This window comes from Palaemon carinicauda, chromosome 5 (genome assembly GCF_036898095.1).
Source record: "Palaemon carinicauda isolate YSFRI2023 chromosome 5, ASM3689809v2, whole genome shotgun sequence".
NCBI classification, from domain to species: domain Eukaryota; kingdom Metazoa; phylum Arthropoda; class Malacostraca; order Decapoda; family Palaemonidae; genus Palaemon; species Palaemon carinicauda.
This window is the reverse complement of record NC_090729.1, coordinates 133,718,870-133,736,292: the sequence shown is the minus strand read 5'-3', so window position 1 is coordinate 133,736,292 and position 17,423 is coordinate 133,718,870. Positions and strand designations below refer to the sequence as shown.

General features: G+C 45.4%; 1 protein-coding gene across 1 annotated transcript in view; it reads left to right on the top strand.

Moving 5' to 3' along the window:
* Positions 1-17,423, top strand: part of Grx3 (Glutaredoxin 3) — a 112,054-nt gene that overhangs the window by 73,521 nt on the left and 21,110 nt on the right. The window contains exon 5 of the mRNA XM_068374092.1: positions 12,441-12,568. Within this exon, the coding sequence (XP_068230193.1) occupies positions 12,441-12,568 (128 nt within the window). The remainder of the gene's footprint in view (positions 1-12,440; positions 12,569-17,423) is intronic.

Sequence of the window (17,423 nt, the reverse complement as noted above, 5' to 3'; positions counted from 1 at the left end):
CGTTTTCGTTTTCTTGCCAATTGACCCCTTCGAAGTGTTAACTCTGTTCGGGGTGCAGATTGCTATGTGGCGTGTCAAAAATACGTCCTCTGATATTTCGCGATATCCCTGGTTCTTTTATTAGGGATATTTGCTCCAGGAGTTAGAATTCTGGGTACCTTAAGGTAAATTCTCTGGGAATATCGCCGTAGTTTTATATAACCCAAGGAAGCTACCCTTTAGGAACTTCCATCAGGACGACATGGCCATCTCACCCAAAAATAGATTTTTCGCTTCGCTCAAAATCCGTTTTTAGCCTCGAGTGAAGATCTCTTTGACACAGAAAAGAAAGGCCATCACTCTAGCAAGAGCAAAATCAGTAGAGTTTTTCATCCACCAAATGGCCAAAATGTTTGCCAACTGGATTCTTAAGAAACAAGACGGTGTGGCCTCAAGTTAGTGAGGCAAGTAAACCAGAGAGAGGTACAGCACTGAACCTGAAAAATTCATCACTCAAAAGACTATTCCTCTTTCCCTTGGCAGACTGAGAAGTGGAAGAATTTGAACCAAGATTCTGTTTTCCACCAAGCCATGTTTAGGAGACCACAAACCTCCTTGAACAACTATTTTAGGTCACCTCCCCCTCATTTACAAACTCTTAGGTCCAGCATATAGACCAGAATTGAATAGGAGGGACTTTAGGGTCGGTACCGCTGAACTGTACAGGTTTTGATTAGCCTTTTCATCAGCGAAGGGCTCGGAACTGCAATCTTAGAGGTAGAGGTAAGCAGTTTCACAGGGCAGAGAAGTGGACAATGGACGTTCTTTGGTTCAGACACTGCTGTCTGTTCACCAGCCCTTCCCCTCTTCTCATTTTGGTTCTGAGGATGTGATTTTTCTATCACCAATAAACAAAGAAAGACCTCGCTCTGCATTAAGAGGTGCAGACTATGCTACTAAGAGGCACTATAGAAGAAGTCCTGGAGGGACTTCCAGGCTTCTTCAATTGTCTGTTTGTGGTTGAGGAAGCCTTAGGGTGTTGGAGACCCTTAATAGATCTCTCAGCCCTGATTAAGTTTATCCATGAGACTCGGTTCAGGATGGAAAATCTCAGCACAGTCAGACATGCAGTAAGGAAGAACGATTTTATGACCTCACTCGATCTCAAGGATGCATACTCCCAAATCCCCATAAATTGTTCATCAATGAAGTATCTACGTATTGTTTTAGAGAACAAAGTCTTTCATGTCAAAGTTCATTGCTTCTTGCTGTCTATGGGTTCCAAGTATTCACTCAAGTGTTTACGATGATGTCTGCAGTGGCTCATGCCAATGAAATTCGATAATTAGATGACTGGTTGATACTGAAAGTCCCAACTCTCTCGTCATTGGGACAGACTTTTCTCATTATTTCATGATCTGGGTATTATGACAAATTTAAAACATTTCAAGCTTTCTCCCAAACAAAAAAATAATATATTTGGTCATGGACATAGATGCTGTAACAGGATTTTGGTGGCCTATTAAAAACATCCCTGCTTAACTATCTGCTGGACTGGGGTTTGAGACCCGCTCAAACTCAATAGTTTCTTGTAGTGTCTTCAACCTGACCATTGTGAGCTAAAGATGGGAGGTTTGGACGAGCCTTTAGATCTACTTGCTGAGATATCTGCAGCTATTGCCTGGCTCAACCTTTTCCTAGCTTGGGTGAAGATGGGACATAGACATTGATCATACGTATATATGGTCAGTCTATTGGGCATTGCTCAGCTAGAGCTTTGTCACTATCCATTACCTCTGCCTTTCATGAGTGACATTTAAACCTTTAAAGGTTTTTCCATCCCGGGACAGGGTAATCTGATTCAAGAAGGTAGTTCAGATTTTCTTTTATCAGTCACAATCACTAGCACAGCAACAACTTCTGGGTCACTTGATATCATTAGTGAAACTTGTTCCTAATGGTCTAATCTAGCTACGATTGTTATAATGGTGACTAAAAATACACTGGTCACTAACTGCAGACTTTCCTTGGACTCTAATACCAGTTGAGCACGTCACCGCACTCAACCTACATTGGCGGCTAGACAAGGAGTATTTATTTTAGTTGTTTCTCCGAGAGTGTTCCCCTCCAGATCTTCTGTTAACAGACGTGTTGAAGAGAGGGTGGAGGGTCCATCTCATGGGCCATCTGACATCAGGACAATGGTCACGAGGATAAGTCTCTTTATATCAATGGTCTAGAATTAAAGGCATATTACCTGACACTTTAACAGTTACAATATCTTCTAATGTACACTCAGTTGCATTGATGAACTACACTACAACTGTAGTGGTATATATAAACAAGAAAGGCAGAACAGTATCACAGACTTTTTGTCAGATAGTGGTGTCGGTGCACGAATGGGCAATCCGCAACGCAGTAGTCCTCTCAGCCTAGTTTATAGTGGGCATGTTGAATCATAAAAGACAGATAGTTGGGTCAGAATGGTCTTTACATCCCTTAATTTTATAGGATTTCCTGACAATAGACTTGTTCATTTCACTATAAAACTGCCAGTCAACTGCTCACCAGTGTCAGACCTGACATGTTTCAGCATCCATGGAACAGCCTGGTGTCTATGCTTTTCTGCCTTTTTTTCTTTTCCAAAGGGTGATAAAGTATTTTCATCCAAAAACCTAAAGTTGACTACTAGCTACGAAATGGCCTCAATGAGAATGGTAACCGGTCCCTCTGCATCTACTAGGGGATGTTCCGAGAGCTTTCCCAGTGGCGCAATGTGCACCGTCAGCCCCTCATGCAGAAGTTTCTCAACTCGGTGGAATCTATCACATCACGGGTAGAGGTTATCCAGCACCACTTCCAAGAGAAAAGCTCTTAAAGCAAGACAGCACGAGAGAAATCGTATTGCCTCAGGAAATTCTACACTGGCATGCATCAAGCAAATTGGAGAATCTTCTGTCGTTGCTGCCATTGAAGGAATACTTCTCCTCTCGGAGCCTCTATTCCACTAGCGGTATATTTATTTTATCTTTCCTACGAAATGAAAGACTCCTTTCAGTCTCGGCGGTAAAAGGATATTGTTCGATCTTGAGCCAGGAGTTGAGACTGAGAGGAGTGGATATTTCCCCGTTATGGGAATTATCTGTACTAGTGAGGAGTTTGGAGCAGGCCTATTCTTCACATTGGATAGACCTCGAGCCTGGGATGTGATCAAGGTGTTGCTGTCTTTGAAGAGAGCTCCTTACGATGTGGAAAAAATTAATGATAGTTGGGGAAAATACAAACCATTTCCACATATAACAAGCTTAGGTTATATGTTTTAAAGTAACTCTTATTATCAATTCCCTTTTATCATAATGTCTGATATTCTACCCCAGTACTGTGCTATAATGATTTTCCATATATTCACTGTAAAGATTTCAATTTTTCTTAAATAGGTTCACATATTTTGCCCGCAACAAATTCATTTATTTTTATAACAGAGAGTCATGAATAGAAGCATTATCTATATTTTTAAGGGGTATTGTAATATTTTTTGGTCCTACCAATTGTCTAACAACATTTGTTTTTGCAGCACGCCCTACTCTCTGTAGGGTTTTTGCAGAGGCAACCAGAAGTTTAGTCGAGACGTGGCACAAGTAAAATGATTGTATGGGTGCTGTATTATGTCCGAGTCTGTTTATAGGGTTAATCAGCTTGATAAAAAAAAAATGGTAATTCTTCTTCTTCTTTAGATTGCCCGGAGCTTCTCTCCGGACAGGGGCTTTTTGATGGTGCGTCTAGCCCCTAGTAAAAATGGTAATGTAAACATTTCTGTCCTGCTACATGAGTCACTTCTCAAACTTGGTATTGACAGTGTGTTCTGACAGTGACCTATCTAGAGTTTTAGAAAAACATTTTAAGGATCAAGATATTGCTACTCCACATCACCAGATCACAAAAGGTGATTCCATACTGAAACTTGGTGATGGATAGTTCTTTTAAATGTTTGCCCCAGAACCAAGTGAACGTAAAGGGGCCTAAAACCATCTTTTTGCGGAAGACCACAAACTTTTAAATGTCATAAACATTAATAGTAAACTGGAACTATTGAAATGGCACACTGGTACTTGCCCAAATAGATACACGTTTAGGTGTGCCTTTGTTATACTTGTACTGAATAGGAACACTTATGAGTGTCCCCCCAGTGGAAATCTTGATTGTGTAATTTGTTTATCTTGTTACCCGGATGCTGAAGTTTTACGTAAGGGATGTTAATTTTGCCTTTGATTATTTTGATTGATACATTACGGTATTCCTAATAGTTTTTCAAATAAATAGTCTTTTGCCTGTTTTATGTATACAGCATTTCATTTCAGAACCTCTCACCACGGTGTCTTCTCATCCATCACTGTTTTTTGAAGCTCATAAGTACAGTAATTTATCATAATTCTTTCCTCCCACACTGTGTTACGTTATTAATTATAATTTTTAAATATTTAACTTAGCCGGGGAATATATAATAGCTGCAACTCTGTTGCTCGACAGACAAAAAACAGTAAAAACTCGCCAGCGATTGCTATACAGGTTGCGGGTGTGCCCACCAGCGCCAACTGTCGGCCAGATACCACTCTCGATGTAAACAAAGACTCAATTTCTTCTCTGTCGACGTGTCGACAAGACGTACTTTACTCGCTGTTGAAACCTGGAGTTTTTCCCATCATATTTGGTGAAGTACTTTAATTTGGTTTGAGCTTTCGCAGTACAGGTGTTTTTCTTCAAATAAATCCTTGAACTCTTTTTTGGATCGGATTAATTGTTGATGACTTAGATCGTTTTTTGGAATTTTCCCTTGACCAATTCAAAATGGCTGATCTTTCACAAGTTCCCAAGTTCAGAAAATGTAATGCTAGGGACTGTCATAGGCGTCTTCCAAAGGCTTCTCTCGACCCTCACACTGTTTGTTCCAATTGTCGGGGTAAAACCTGTCAATTGGAAGATCGGTGTGAGGAATGCGTGGGCCTTTCGGAATTCGATTTTATCGAATTTGAGAAGTATACACGCAGACTAGAGAGAGATAGGGTAAGGAGAAGTTCTTCTAGGTCGGTAGATTTTTCCTCTCCACATGCCCCTGAACCTAATCCTTCCCCTGTAGTGGTTGTTCCTAACCCCCCTCCTAGCACTCACGAACCATCGATGGCAGACATGATGCGTGCTATCCATGCCTTGGGGGAGAGAGTTGAGGCCCTTGCAAGTGACCGCAATCAACTCATGGCGGACGTAAAGGAACTAAAGTGCCAAAGTGCCACGGCGGAAAGTGTTAAAGTGCCTAGTGTTTCTCAAAGTGTTGTGAACAGTGTTGCGCTTGAGGGTTCGTCTGTTCGTGCCTGTCGTCCTCCTAGTCTGGGACCTCTTGCAAGCTCCCAAGCCCAGGGGAGAAGCAATGTCGTACGACTCATGGGTTCGAGAGGCCTTGATCAGCAAACAGACGTTCCCTCTATGGTATCAGGCGTATCTCCCCAAGATCGCCCCTACCAACGTAAGACGAGAGAGCCCATTTTTACCTCGTCGTCCGAAGGTGTTTCTCGTAAGAAACCTTGGACCAAGGTCTCCCGACCTTTGAAGCGTAAGTCGGTCCCTTCAGGACAAGTCCAACGTCCCGGTTGTAGCCACTGGGTCAGTTCGGACTCGTTGCCGTCATCTGATGACTGCTCGCTGCCTAAGAGAGGCAAAGCTGTGCCGCCTCAGTCGCTCACCCCGTCTGTTGCCGCACCTGCTGCCGTAGACCCTAAATGGGTGTTGCTGCAGGACATGCAGTCCAAGCTTGCGTCCTTGATGGAGGATTTCATTGCGGAGAAGGTTGCTGCTGAACCTTCTGGCCAACAACCATCCAAGCGGTCTGTTGTGCGTCCTGTTGACGCTGAGGTAGCTTTCTCGCGTCTACCAGTTGGGGTTGTACCTCCACCGATGCGACCCAGTGTGGGTTGCCAGCCGCACGTTGACGTTAGGCGACGCACGGAGGTGGTTGTTGACGTTCAGGACGTTCATCAACCATCAGAGGTGACTTGTTTTGACGCGGTGCGTCAACCTCCGCAACCCGGTATGGTGTTGACTGCACAACCCAGACGGTCTAAACAGTCTCGGGTGGACGCTGTGCGTCCTCGCGCACCCATGGTTGTTGACAGTTCCCAGACTGTGCAGCAGTTCCATGACGCTGCGTTCGGCTCTGTCACGCATGCACCAGTGCGACCGGACTCGGCGAGTCAAACGTTGCCCACTTCTTTGCCGTTTCCTCATCAGTTATCGGATGAGGAACTATCAGATGAGGACGCTGCTGAACCACAAGAGGATCAACCTTCAGAACTTGATGAGCCTAAGGCAACTCAACCATCCTTGGACTTTAGAAAAGTCATGGCTGTATTTAAGGAGTTGTTCCCTGACCACTTTGTTTCTGTGGCTCCTCGTTCGCCGCCGTCAGAGTTTGTATTAGGCGTGCCTGCTACCGTACCTGCCTTTACTAAACTCGTTCTCTCTCGCTCATCCAAGAGAGCTTTGCGGCTGTTGGGAGATTGGTTAGAGACCAAGAAGAGTTTAGGAAAGACAGCATTTGCCTTTCCCCCATCTAAACTCTCGTCTAGATCGAGCGTCTGGTATGCCACGGGAAAAGTTCTCGGCTTGGGAGTTCCTGCCTCTGCCCAGGGCGACTTCTCAAGTCTTGTAGACTCTCCCCGCCGCCTTGCCATGAGACGCTCGAAGATTTGTTGGTCACCATCGGACCTGGACCACCTTCTTAAAGGTATATTTAGGGCTTTCGAAGTCTTTAACTTCCTAGACTGGTGCTTAGGAGCCCTGAGCAGGAAAATCTCTTCTGCAGATAAGGATGTTTCCTTACTCATTATGTCCTGCATGGACAAGGCCGTCCGTGATGGGTCCAACGAGCTTGCCGCCTCATTCACGTCCGGAGTCCTGAAGAAGCGAGAGTCTCTATGTTCTTTCCTGTCTGCTGGAGTGACGCCATGCCAAAGATCTGAGCTACTCTTTGCTCCCCTTTCCAAGTGCCTGTTTCCTGAAGTCTTGGTTAAGGAAATTGCCTTGTCTTTAGTTCAGAAGGACACCCACGATCTAGTTGCGTCCTCGGCTCGCAAAGCTCCCCCTTTGCCTACATTGTCTGCTAGACCGAGGATAGACACTCCAGCGTCTCGCTTTATTCCGCCCTTTCGTGGCAGAGCCTCCAGCAGGGGAGGTGCTCGTGCCGAAGGGAAGCGAGGGAAGAGGAAAGGATCCAAGTCCTCTAAGGGCAGAGTCTGACTGCCCGCAACTTCAGACAGCAGTAGGAGCCAGACTCAAGAACTTCTGGCAAGCCTGGGAGAAGAGAGGAGCAGATCAACAATCTGTGAGGTTACTCAGAGAGGGGTACAAAATCCCTTTTGTACGCAAACCCCCTCTAGCGACGTCCCCAATCGATCTCTCTCCCAGGTACAGAGAGGAAGAAAAGAGACAAGCCCTGAAACTGGAAGTGTGTCTTTTGCTAGAGAAGGGAGCGGTGGTCAAAGTCTCGGACCTTCAATCACCGGGTTTTTACAACCGTCTCTTCCTAGTATCAAAGAAGACAGGAGGTTGGAGACCGGTGCTAGACGTCAGTGCTCTGAATGTCTTTGTCACAAAGACGAAGTTTTCCATGGAGACCACAAAGTCAGTCTTAGCAGCGGTCAGAAAGGAAGACTGGATGGTCTCGCTAGACCTAAGGGACGCCTACTTCCACATCCCCATTCACTCAGACTCCCAACCTTTTCTGAGATTCGTCTTCGGAGATGTGGTTTACCAGTTTCGGGCCCTGTGCTTTGGCCTAAGCACAGCTCCTCTCGTATTTACGAGGCTGATGAGGAATGTGGCGAAATTCCTCCACTTATCGGACATCCGAGCCTCCCTTTATTTGGACGACTGGCTTCTCAGAGCCTCTTCCAGTCGTCGCTGTCTGAAGGATCTCAAGTGGACTCTAGATCTGACCAAGGAATTGGGACTCCTAGTCAATTTGGAAAAGTCGCAGCTGGTCCCATCCCAAACTATTCTGTATTTAGGGATGGAGATTCACAGTCAAGCTTTTCGGGCTTTTCCGTCGGCCCCCAGAATAGATCAAGCCCTGCTCTCCATCCAGAAGATGCTGAAGAAAGAACACTGCTCAGTCAGGCTGTGGATGAGTCTGGTAGGGACGCTGTCATCCCTGGAGCAATTTGTATCACTAGGAAGACTTCACCTCCGTCCTCTTCAATTCCATCTGGCTTTTTACTGGAAAAAGGACAAGACGCTAGAGGCGGTCTCGATCCCGATTTCCGGAAAGATAAAGTCTTGTCTGACTTGGTGGAAGGACAATATCAACCTAAGAGAGGGTCTTCCCCTGGCTGTTCAGATACCCAACCACGTTCTCTTCTTGGACGCATCGGACCTGGGCTGGGGCGCGACGCTGGACGGTCGGGAATGCTCAGGTCTGTGGAACTCGAGTCAGAGGAGCATGCATATCAACTGCAAGGAGCTGTTGGTAGTTCATCTGGCCTTGAAAAGCTTCGAGTATCTCCTTCGAGGCAAAGTGGTGGAAGTAACCTCGGACAACACCACGGCCTTGGCGTACATCTCCAAACAAGGAGGTACCCACTCACTGACGTTGTACGAGATTGCAAGGGACCTGCTCATCTGGTCAAAAGGTCGAGGCATCTCCCTAGTAACGAGGTTCATCCAGGGCGACTTGAACGTCCTAGCAGATTGTCTCAGTCGGAAAGGGCAAGTAATTCCAACAGAATGGACCCTCCACAAGGATGTGTGCAAGAGACTTTGGGCCACTTGGGGTCAACCCACCATAGATCTCTTTGCAACCTCGCTGACCAAGAGGCTTCCAATCTATTGCTCTCCAGTCCCGGACCCAGCAGCAATACATATAGATGCCTTCCTCCTAGATTGGTCACATCTGGATCTCTACGCATTCCCACCATTCAAGATTGTCAACAAGGTACTGCAGAAGTTCGCCTCTCACGAAGGGACAAGGTTGACGTTAGTTGCTCCCCTCTGGCCCGCGAGAGAATGGTTCACCGAGGTACTTCGATGGTTAGTAGACGTTCCCAGAAGTCTTCCTCTAAGAGTAGACCTTCTACGTCAGCCACACGTAAAGAAGGTACACCAAAGCCTCCACGCTCTTCGTCTGACTGCCTTCAGACTATCGAAAGACTCTCGAGAGCTAGAGGTTTTTCAAAGGAGGCAGCCAGTGCGATTGCTAGAGCAAGGAGAGCGTCTACCATTAGAGTCTACCAATCGAAGTGGGAAGTCTTCCGAGACTGGTGCAAGTCAGTTTCTGTATCCTCGACCAGTACCTCTGTAGCCCAAATAGCTGATTTTCTCTTATACCTGAGAAAAGGACGATCCCTTTCAGCTCCCACTATCAAGGGCTACAGAAGCATGTTGGCATCGGTCTTCCGGCATAGAGGCTTAGATCTTTCCATCAATAAAGATCTGCAAGACCTCCTTAAGTCTTTTGAGACCACTAAGGAGCGTCGTTTGGCTACTCCTGGGTGGAATTTAGACGTGGTACTAAGATTCCTCATGTCAGACAGGTTTGAGCCTTTACAGTCAGCCTCCCTGAAAGATCTCACTCTTAAGACTCTTTTCCTGGTATGCTTAGCCTTGGCTAAAAGAGTCAGTGAGATTCATGCCTTCAGCAAGAACATCGGATTTTCGTCGGAAAAAGCTACTTGTTCGCTGCAACTTGGTTTTCTAGCCAAAAATGAGCTACCTTCTCGGCCTTGGCCTAAATCTTTCGATATTCCCAGCTTATCGGAGATCGTAGGCAATGAACTAGAAAGAGTCTTATGCCCTGTTAGAGCTCTTAAGTTCTATTTAGATCGTACTAAACCTTTACGAGGCCAATCTGAAGCTTTATGGTGTTCAGTTAAGAAACCATCCTTGCCTATGTCAAAGAATGCTTTGTCATACTTTATCAGATTGTTAATACGAGAAGCTCATTCACATCTGAGTGAGGAAGACCGATCTTTGCTTAAGGTTAAGACGCACGAAGTTAGAGCTGTAGCAACTTCCGTGGCCTTTAAGCAAAATAGATCTCTGCAAAGTATAATGGACGCAACCTATTGGAGAAGCAAGTCAGTGTTCGCGTCATTTTACTTGAAAGATGTCCAGTCTTTTTACGAGAACTGCTACACACTGGGACCATTCGTAGCAGCGAGTGCAGTAGTGGGTGAGGGCTCAACCACTACAATTCCCTAATTCCATATTCTTTTAATCTGTCTCTTGAAATGTTTTTATTGTTGTTTTTATGGGTTGTCCGGAAGGCTAAGAAGCCTTTCGCATCCTGGTTGATTTGGCGGGTGGTCAAAGTCATTTCTTGAGAGCGCCCAGATTAGGGGTTTGATGAGGTCCTGTTGTATGGGTTGCAGCCCTTGATACTTCAGCTCCTAGGGGTCTGTCAGCATCCTAAGAGGATCGCGAGGCTCCGTAAGGAAGACGTACTTACAAGGCAGAGTAATCGTCTAAGTCGACTTCCTTACCAGGTACCTATTTATTTTGTTTTTGTTATATTGATAACTTCTAAAATGAAATAAAAACTCTTAGCTTGTACGATGTAAACATATTTAACTGGTCTCTACCCACCTCCTTGGGTGTGAATCAGCTATTATATATTCACCGGCTAAGTTAAATATTTAAAAATGATATTTTCATTATAAAATAAATTTTTGAATATACTTACCCGGTGAATATATAAATTAAACGACCCTCCCTTCCTCCCCAATAGAGACGCAGTGGTATGAGAAGAAATTGAGTCTTTGTTTACATCGAGAGTGGTATCTGGCCGACAGTTGGCGCTGGTGGGCACACCCGCAACCTGTATAGCGATCGCTGGCGAGTTTTTACTGTTTTTTGTCTGTCGAGCAACAGAGTTGCAGCTATTATATATTCACCGGGTAAGTATATTCAAAAATTTATTTTATAATGAAAATATCATATTCCCTTTCACCTTATGTTCTTATACCTTTATTTATAATCCAGCTAGCCCAATGAAAGGTATGATAAAAAACAAGATTCTAGCTGGGTCCCCTTGCCCAGTATAAATCAAGGGGTGGTGCCCAGAGCTCCGTTCTCTTGACCTGTTATTTAGGTTTTTTTGGGGTATTCCACCGTTGTATGGTTGTTGTGCAGTGAACGTTGGGTTGTGGTCAGCATCCGGATACTAGGCAGTTTGGGTGCTACCTTTGGCCACAGTTCGCAAACCACTACAACGAACCATTGAGGTGAGCCTCAGGTAAGGACATTACCCTGAAAGCAGTGTTTCTACTTGGCCGGGGTTCAACGAAGTTGGTAGGTCAATTACTGTACATGTAATCATTTTCTCATCCTGAACTTTGGAAGAAAGTCTTTTCATCTTGTTTTTTACTTTGTAGCGAAACTCAAAATCCATCAATCTTGGATTCTGAATTTAATTTTACAGTACTGTATCTTCACTTGGGTAAGTAACCGATGATTTGGATGAGTTTCTTTTGTGTCCTGTACGGGCACAAAGATGCTATTTTAGAAGAATCCAAGCTACTAGACCCAGGTTATAGAACATGTTCATAGGCAGTGGTAGTATAAGAAAAAGTCACCAAAAATACAATATCCTTATTGCTGCATGAGACTAGTAACAAAGCATATGCTCCCTTGAGATCAGGGGAGTTGGTGCTACTCTCACCTTCTAGAAAAATCTTATTCTAGGTCGTGAGTAAGTGTGTCTTACCTCTTTTCCCCCCTTCTTCCCCTTTCTTGTGGTATAGTTGTTGGAATCCTATATAGTTGGACTGGTGTAGATACAAGTGAGCATTACCTTTAGCTAGCAGCTTTTCTATTCCTGTCAAATAGAACTGTTCATTTCATATGTACAGCTAAACCCATCAAAATGTTTATGCATTAATTGATAGACTCACTAGACGAAGAAAAAAGATTTTTTTTGGCAACAGCCTTGGTTGCTTGGGCCGTGAACCTGATGGTACTTTCAACCCTGGTTAGCTAGGTGTCTAGGAAGCTATTCTCCTTACCTTATCAGGTCGGAGATTTGGGTTTCCGGGATTTTAGCGAATGGGGTGAGTCTCTTAGTTAGAGGACGAAGGTTTGTATTCGGGTAGGAACAAATCACAAATTTTAAAAGTAATTAGTGTTTTTCCTAACTACACAAACATTAGTCCTATAGCTCAACTTCCCACCATCACCTCCCTCAAACTTCCTACATGAAATCAAAGTAACTGTTCAGTGTACTGCCACTGGCCAGTAATTACTGGCTAATACCGACACCTTTTCATAATTTTCAATTCAAGTACCAATTTCTAGCTGTGCTTGAATCAATCTTCTAATTAAAGGACTCAGGTTTTATAGGTGGGAAAATACAAATTACATGTACTTTAAAGTTTGTGATTTTAATAATCTAAGAAGGTTAATATTTTGTTCTCTCTCAGGATTCAGCCGTACAACAATAGAATTACTTGGTAAACATGAAGCAGAGTATTCTACCTTTGACATTCTTTCTGATGAAGAAGTGCGACAGGGATTAAAAACATACTCCAATTGGCCCACTTACCCTCAGGTTAGAATTCATTATCAGTTTGGTTTTCTTATAAAGTTTTGACCTTGGATACCCAATCAGTAATTGGTAAAGGTAATTTTTTCTACTTCACACCCATCATGTATAATTTAGCTTTTGTTGTGGTTACATTGTTGTCCCAGATATTTGTCCCTCCTAAAATGAAAATGGTCAACTGATAGTATTGAGCATTCTTTGGTGGATTTTGAAGTCTTGTGCAATAAACAATATCCTTCTGACATCTGGGGCAGCATTTACAGTTATTCTGATGTCCATCCTTACAATTTGTTCCCACACACATTAAAACTTTTTATCCTTTAAAATATGGCATATCTTCAGCAGATATGGAACTATTGTTGAAATCATTAATGAGGTAGTTAACAAAAGGTGCTTAGTGTGGGCTATTAGCCCCACCCACCTACCTATCAAAGCCTCTTCACTTTTGTCTTCGGCCGCAACGAATACAGACATAAGATGATGAGCTTGCTCGCTCTCACAAAACTTAGAGCAACCGCACGTCCTCCTTTGCTAATGCACTCGCTCGCAAGCTACACGTCTCTGAGCGAGCACATTAGCAGTGGAGGACGCACTGTCATTCTAAAGATACGTGAGAGCGAGTCCACTCATCGTACATAGAAAACCTACGGTATTTCTTCTGAAAAGGAGAGCCTGTTCTTCCTGATGCCGTCTTATTTTTAAAACTCATAGAGTGCTGGTCAGTCAGGGAAGTCTGACCCAAGAGCCGATCATCAGCTGGCAGCATTGTTTCAGGCTCAATGCTTAGGTCATAAGATTATTCTCCTTTGAGGAATTTAATGCTAAGCTTAACTTCTATCTGGACGGAGTGCCCTGTAACCCCAGGGAAATCCAAAAGAGTAACGTGGTGTTGTCAACTGGGACAAGATCTAAAAGTTTAGAAGACTCCTCTAGAGGGAGAGGCTCACTTGTTTCACTAGGGTAAATAGGAGAATCTCTCGGCCCCGAGACTTGTCCAAGAGTTAATTTGTCACCACTTTTCCCCATCATATCTCCCAAAGAAACCGAAGGGGAAGGGTCAGACGGCATAGTAGTGGGGGTTGAAGGTAGAGGCCTAGCCTATTTCTTAGACATCAAGGATTAGCCCAAAGGAGTGGAGGCTTAGCCCTTTGCTTCCATATCCTGCCGTACACCTGCCCCTGGGAAGGTGACCACTACTTACTCTCCTCACAAGGGGAATCCAATTAACACATGCCTCCTGCACAAAGGGCACAAAGTATGATGATCTACCTCCCTTCCACTCTATGTGCTGCTTTTTGGCAGTGTCCTCCTTTGACATGGACATGCATACACACACAGACTCTTAAGAGAGAAAAAAAAAGATTTTAGAAAGGGAAATTCCAATAGAAGCCGATAGCTCGTCAGTGTTAGTTGGTAGCATGAAACAAAGTGATTGTTCAGTTTGCAATACTGGCAAGAGGGACAGGGCTTCCTTGCTACTGACCAGTAATTACCGGCTACTACCAATGCTCTTTTATAAGTTTTAACTGCTTAGTTCCAGCTATGCTTGAATCAATCTCCTATTCAAGGACGAAGGTTCGTATTAGTATAGGAACAATTAGGCTTTTATAAACCCTCTCGACACTCATGAAATCCAAGATACAATCTTAAAAACTTTTTAGCAAAAACTCAATTTTACTGAAGGATGGGTGGGGTGGGCTTATAAGCAACCTGGTTGCCTCAGGAGTGTGGTAGTGGAGGAATAGCTTCTGCACATCAACGGCATGGAAATTCTAGCAGTGATTCTACCTCTGCAAGCATTGCAAGAATGCTTGAGGAAGCACACGGTAGTGTTGATGAATAGTGAAATCAGTGTAGTAACCTATGTCAACAAACAAAGGGCCACAGTTTTCCTTCCCTTTGCAAGTTGACAAAGCAGATGCATATCTGTCAGCCAGGTACATTGGAAAGAAAATATGCTTGGAGACTTCTCAGTCACCAGGGACAGGTTGTAGGGTTGGAATTGTCTGTATATCCTTACGTAGTGAATTGACTTGGCCTGTTTGCCACACGGCTAAACAGTAGGCTCCAGTTGTTTTGTTCCCCATGGGAAGTACAGTCATCGAGTACATCTTCCAACACCTTCGGAATCACCTGGACACCTACGCTTTTTGTATTTTTCATAGCTATACAGTCTTAAGTTCTTTCATTTTAAATTTGCCATATCAATTATTCCTCTCAGTTCTGATTCAAAGAACAAAAATGAAGAATCTTTGAGAAGACAATGGGTTGGGTTGCTTGCCCACTCTTACCAATAGATGTTATCTACCTTGTTAACGATTGCTGAAGACGAGACATTCCTTATTCTAATGGACTCATGTTTGTATATATACTAGGATGAATACAAATTACTTTCAAGATTTTATTATTTTTATTTGAAAATTATATTTAATTTTAAATATGTTAAATGTACTAATCTGGTCATATGTGCCTAGGAATTACATGAATTTTAGTTGGTGATCTTTCTTGCCTAGAGTTGATCCAAGTACAGTACAGTACTGTACGGTACTGGTACTGTACTCCTCGATTAATGATGTACTCTGTTAAAGACAACTCAAAATTACTATGACCTCTATGACATGGAGAAGAGCAATGAGACTTTTTATTTTTTTTTTTTTCATATCTTATGATCTGTATCATATGCGATCTTAGAGTTTCAGAAATAAATTAATGGTGTGAAAACTAAGTTTTAGTTTTCTTTTGATTTTGATTTACGAAGATAAATATTAGATATATGATAGCTTAATATTTTTTGATAAACTCCCTACTATACAGATCCTCTCAGAATAGAGAGTTGGCCATAAAGTAATAGTTGTTCCAACACGAAGTACTTACCTCGAACTACTTTCTCAGGAGTATCTAGGATCTCCTCCCATCCGACCATAATTTTGTGTAGTTTACCCTACTCCCGTTTTCTATGCGGGGCATTCCCCATGTGGTCCCTTTGTGTGCTTCCCTATCCTTTCCCTCTGTGTTCCTGTGTCTCGCGGGGTATTACTAGTGCGTTATGGAGCATCCCCATCGTTGCCCTGGGGCTGTGGCCGGCAAATCGTGTGGCGCTTTCCTCTCTAAGCCCAAAGTTGACCTGCACTCCTTGTGTTCGTCGTGGAGGGGCAGTGTGTGTTCCCCTACAGCCACGTGTCCGGTGTGCGATTCCTGGAATGAAGTGCAGTGGTTGCGATACGGCACTAAGAAGAAGAAGGCCTCTCGACGGTCCACTAGGAAGTCCAGCATCTCTTCACCCCTCGCTTCGCCCGGCGTCCCGTTGGACAGAGTCTTCCTGCCGTCTTCCCCTACCCGGTGAAGCGGTCGAAGTAAGTCTGTTGCGGGGAAGCGGCCTGTGGCCCTTTCCCAGGAGTCTGATTTACCTGACAGGGGGATTGTGTCTTCCGTCCAGGTAAGTGGGGGTCCTGAGGGGGGGGGTGTTTGTATCCGGGGGACGGGGCCCTGGTGAAAGCAGGTCCCGTCTCGTCGGACGATCCAATGTGGGGTAAAATGGCGGCAGTCTCTTCTCCCGCCTCTTGGGCAGGTTTTTCAGGTGTGTCAGCAGCCGAGGGTGCTGCCGAGAAGGACGACTCGCCGCCATCAGACACCCTCATGTGGGCGCCTCCGAAGACGCCCTTCAGATCGCCCCTGAGGACGGAAGAGGAGTTTGAGACCTGGTTCCCCAGCGAGGAGCTCCCCCGCTCCCTTCCAACGCCTTCAGCTACGTTCCCGGCGGACTTCATGGAGCCTTCGTCGCCGGCCGAACCCCATGCAGAACCACCAGCAACGCGGCAAGATTCAGGTCCTCCAACGAGGTCATACAGGTCTTCGGGCTCCTCGGTCGAGGTCTACTCCTACTCGTCGGAAGACGGAGCCCCGAGACATCATAGGAGACGGCGAGATAGGTCCTGCAGGAGACGATCTCGCTCGCGCTCCCATTCAAGATCCCGCCACGAGAGTAGACGTTCCAGATCCCCCAGGAGGAAGTTCAGGAGAAACCTTTCGCCGGAGGAAGAATGGGTGTGAGTCTCCATTCCCCGCAGCCAACTCCTGGGGATTGCAGCAGTCGCGGGCACCTCAGGATGGCGCCCCAGGCCCTGCTAACCGGTAGGTTTTGTCGACGAAAGTAGGTATGACCGACGGAGGGACTCGTCTCATCAGGCACCAAGGGACAAGCATAAGTCCGCGAAGGTTCCGACTCCACCCGCCCAGCGGGGAGAGCCGCCCCTTCGGTCTGGCAGCAGCGTCCCGGCCTCAAGATCTTCGATGAGTCATCCAGAACGGGAGACACACCTTTCCTCGACAGGCAAGCCCGCAGATCCATGGTCTGCCGGAAGAAGATATAGATCCAGGACGGAGGCCTCCATTCCAGCGGTGATGCCCGTCCTACTGCCTGAAGCGAGAGGACTGGACCACTCCAGGAGGATGCCTCCTCCTCGTGCGGCTCCCCCCGTCGGAGGTCCTTCATCACGAGAACTGGGACGCCCAACGGAGAAGGTAGAGGATGGGGAAGAAGGTTCGCCAGCGGAGGTTTCTGCATACAGGTGGGTAATAGGCCTCATCCTACGGCACCATAAGCTGGACGAACCGGAGCCCTCTACTGACGAGGTCTGGCTCTCGAGCCGCAATAGGTTGGTGGATGCACCTGTATAACAGAGGCCCCCGCTAGCCCTCCCTTTAGCAAGAGATGTGAAGCTGGGATTGGCGCACGTTAGCAAGGTCGTGGCCAACCATGCGGAAGCCCCCAAGAACCAGAGCGCATATAGGCTTCTCCAGGGCCTGAAGACACAGTCCCGGTTCTACCTCCCGGAAGGACACTGCGCGGGGTCCTGCGCAG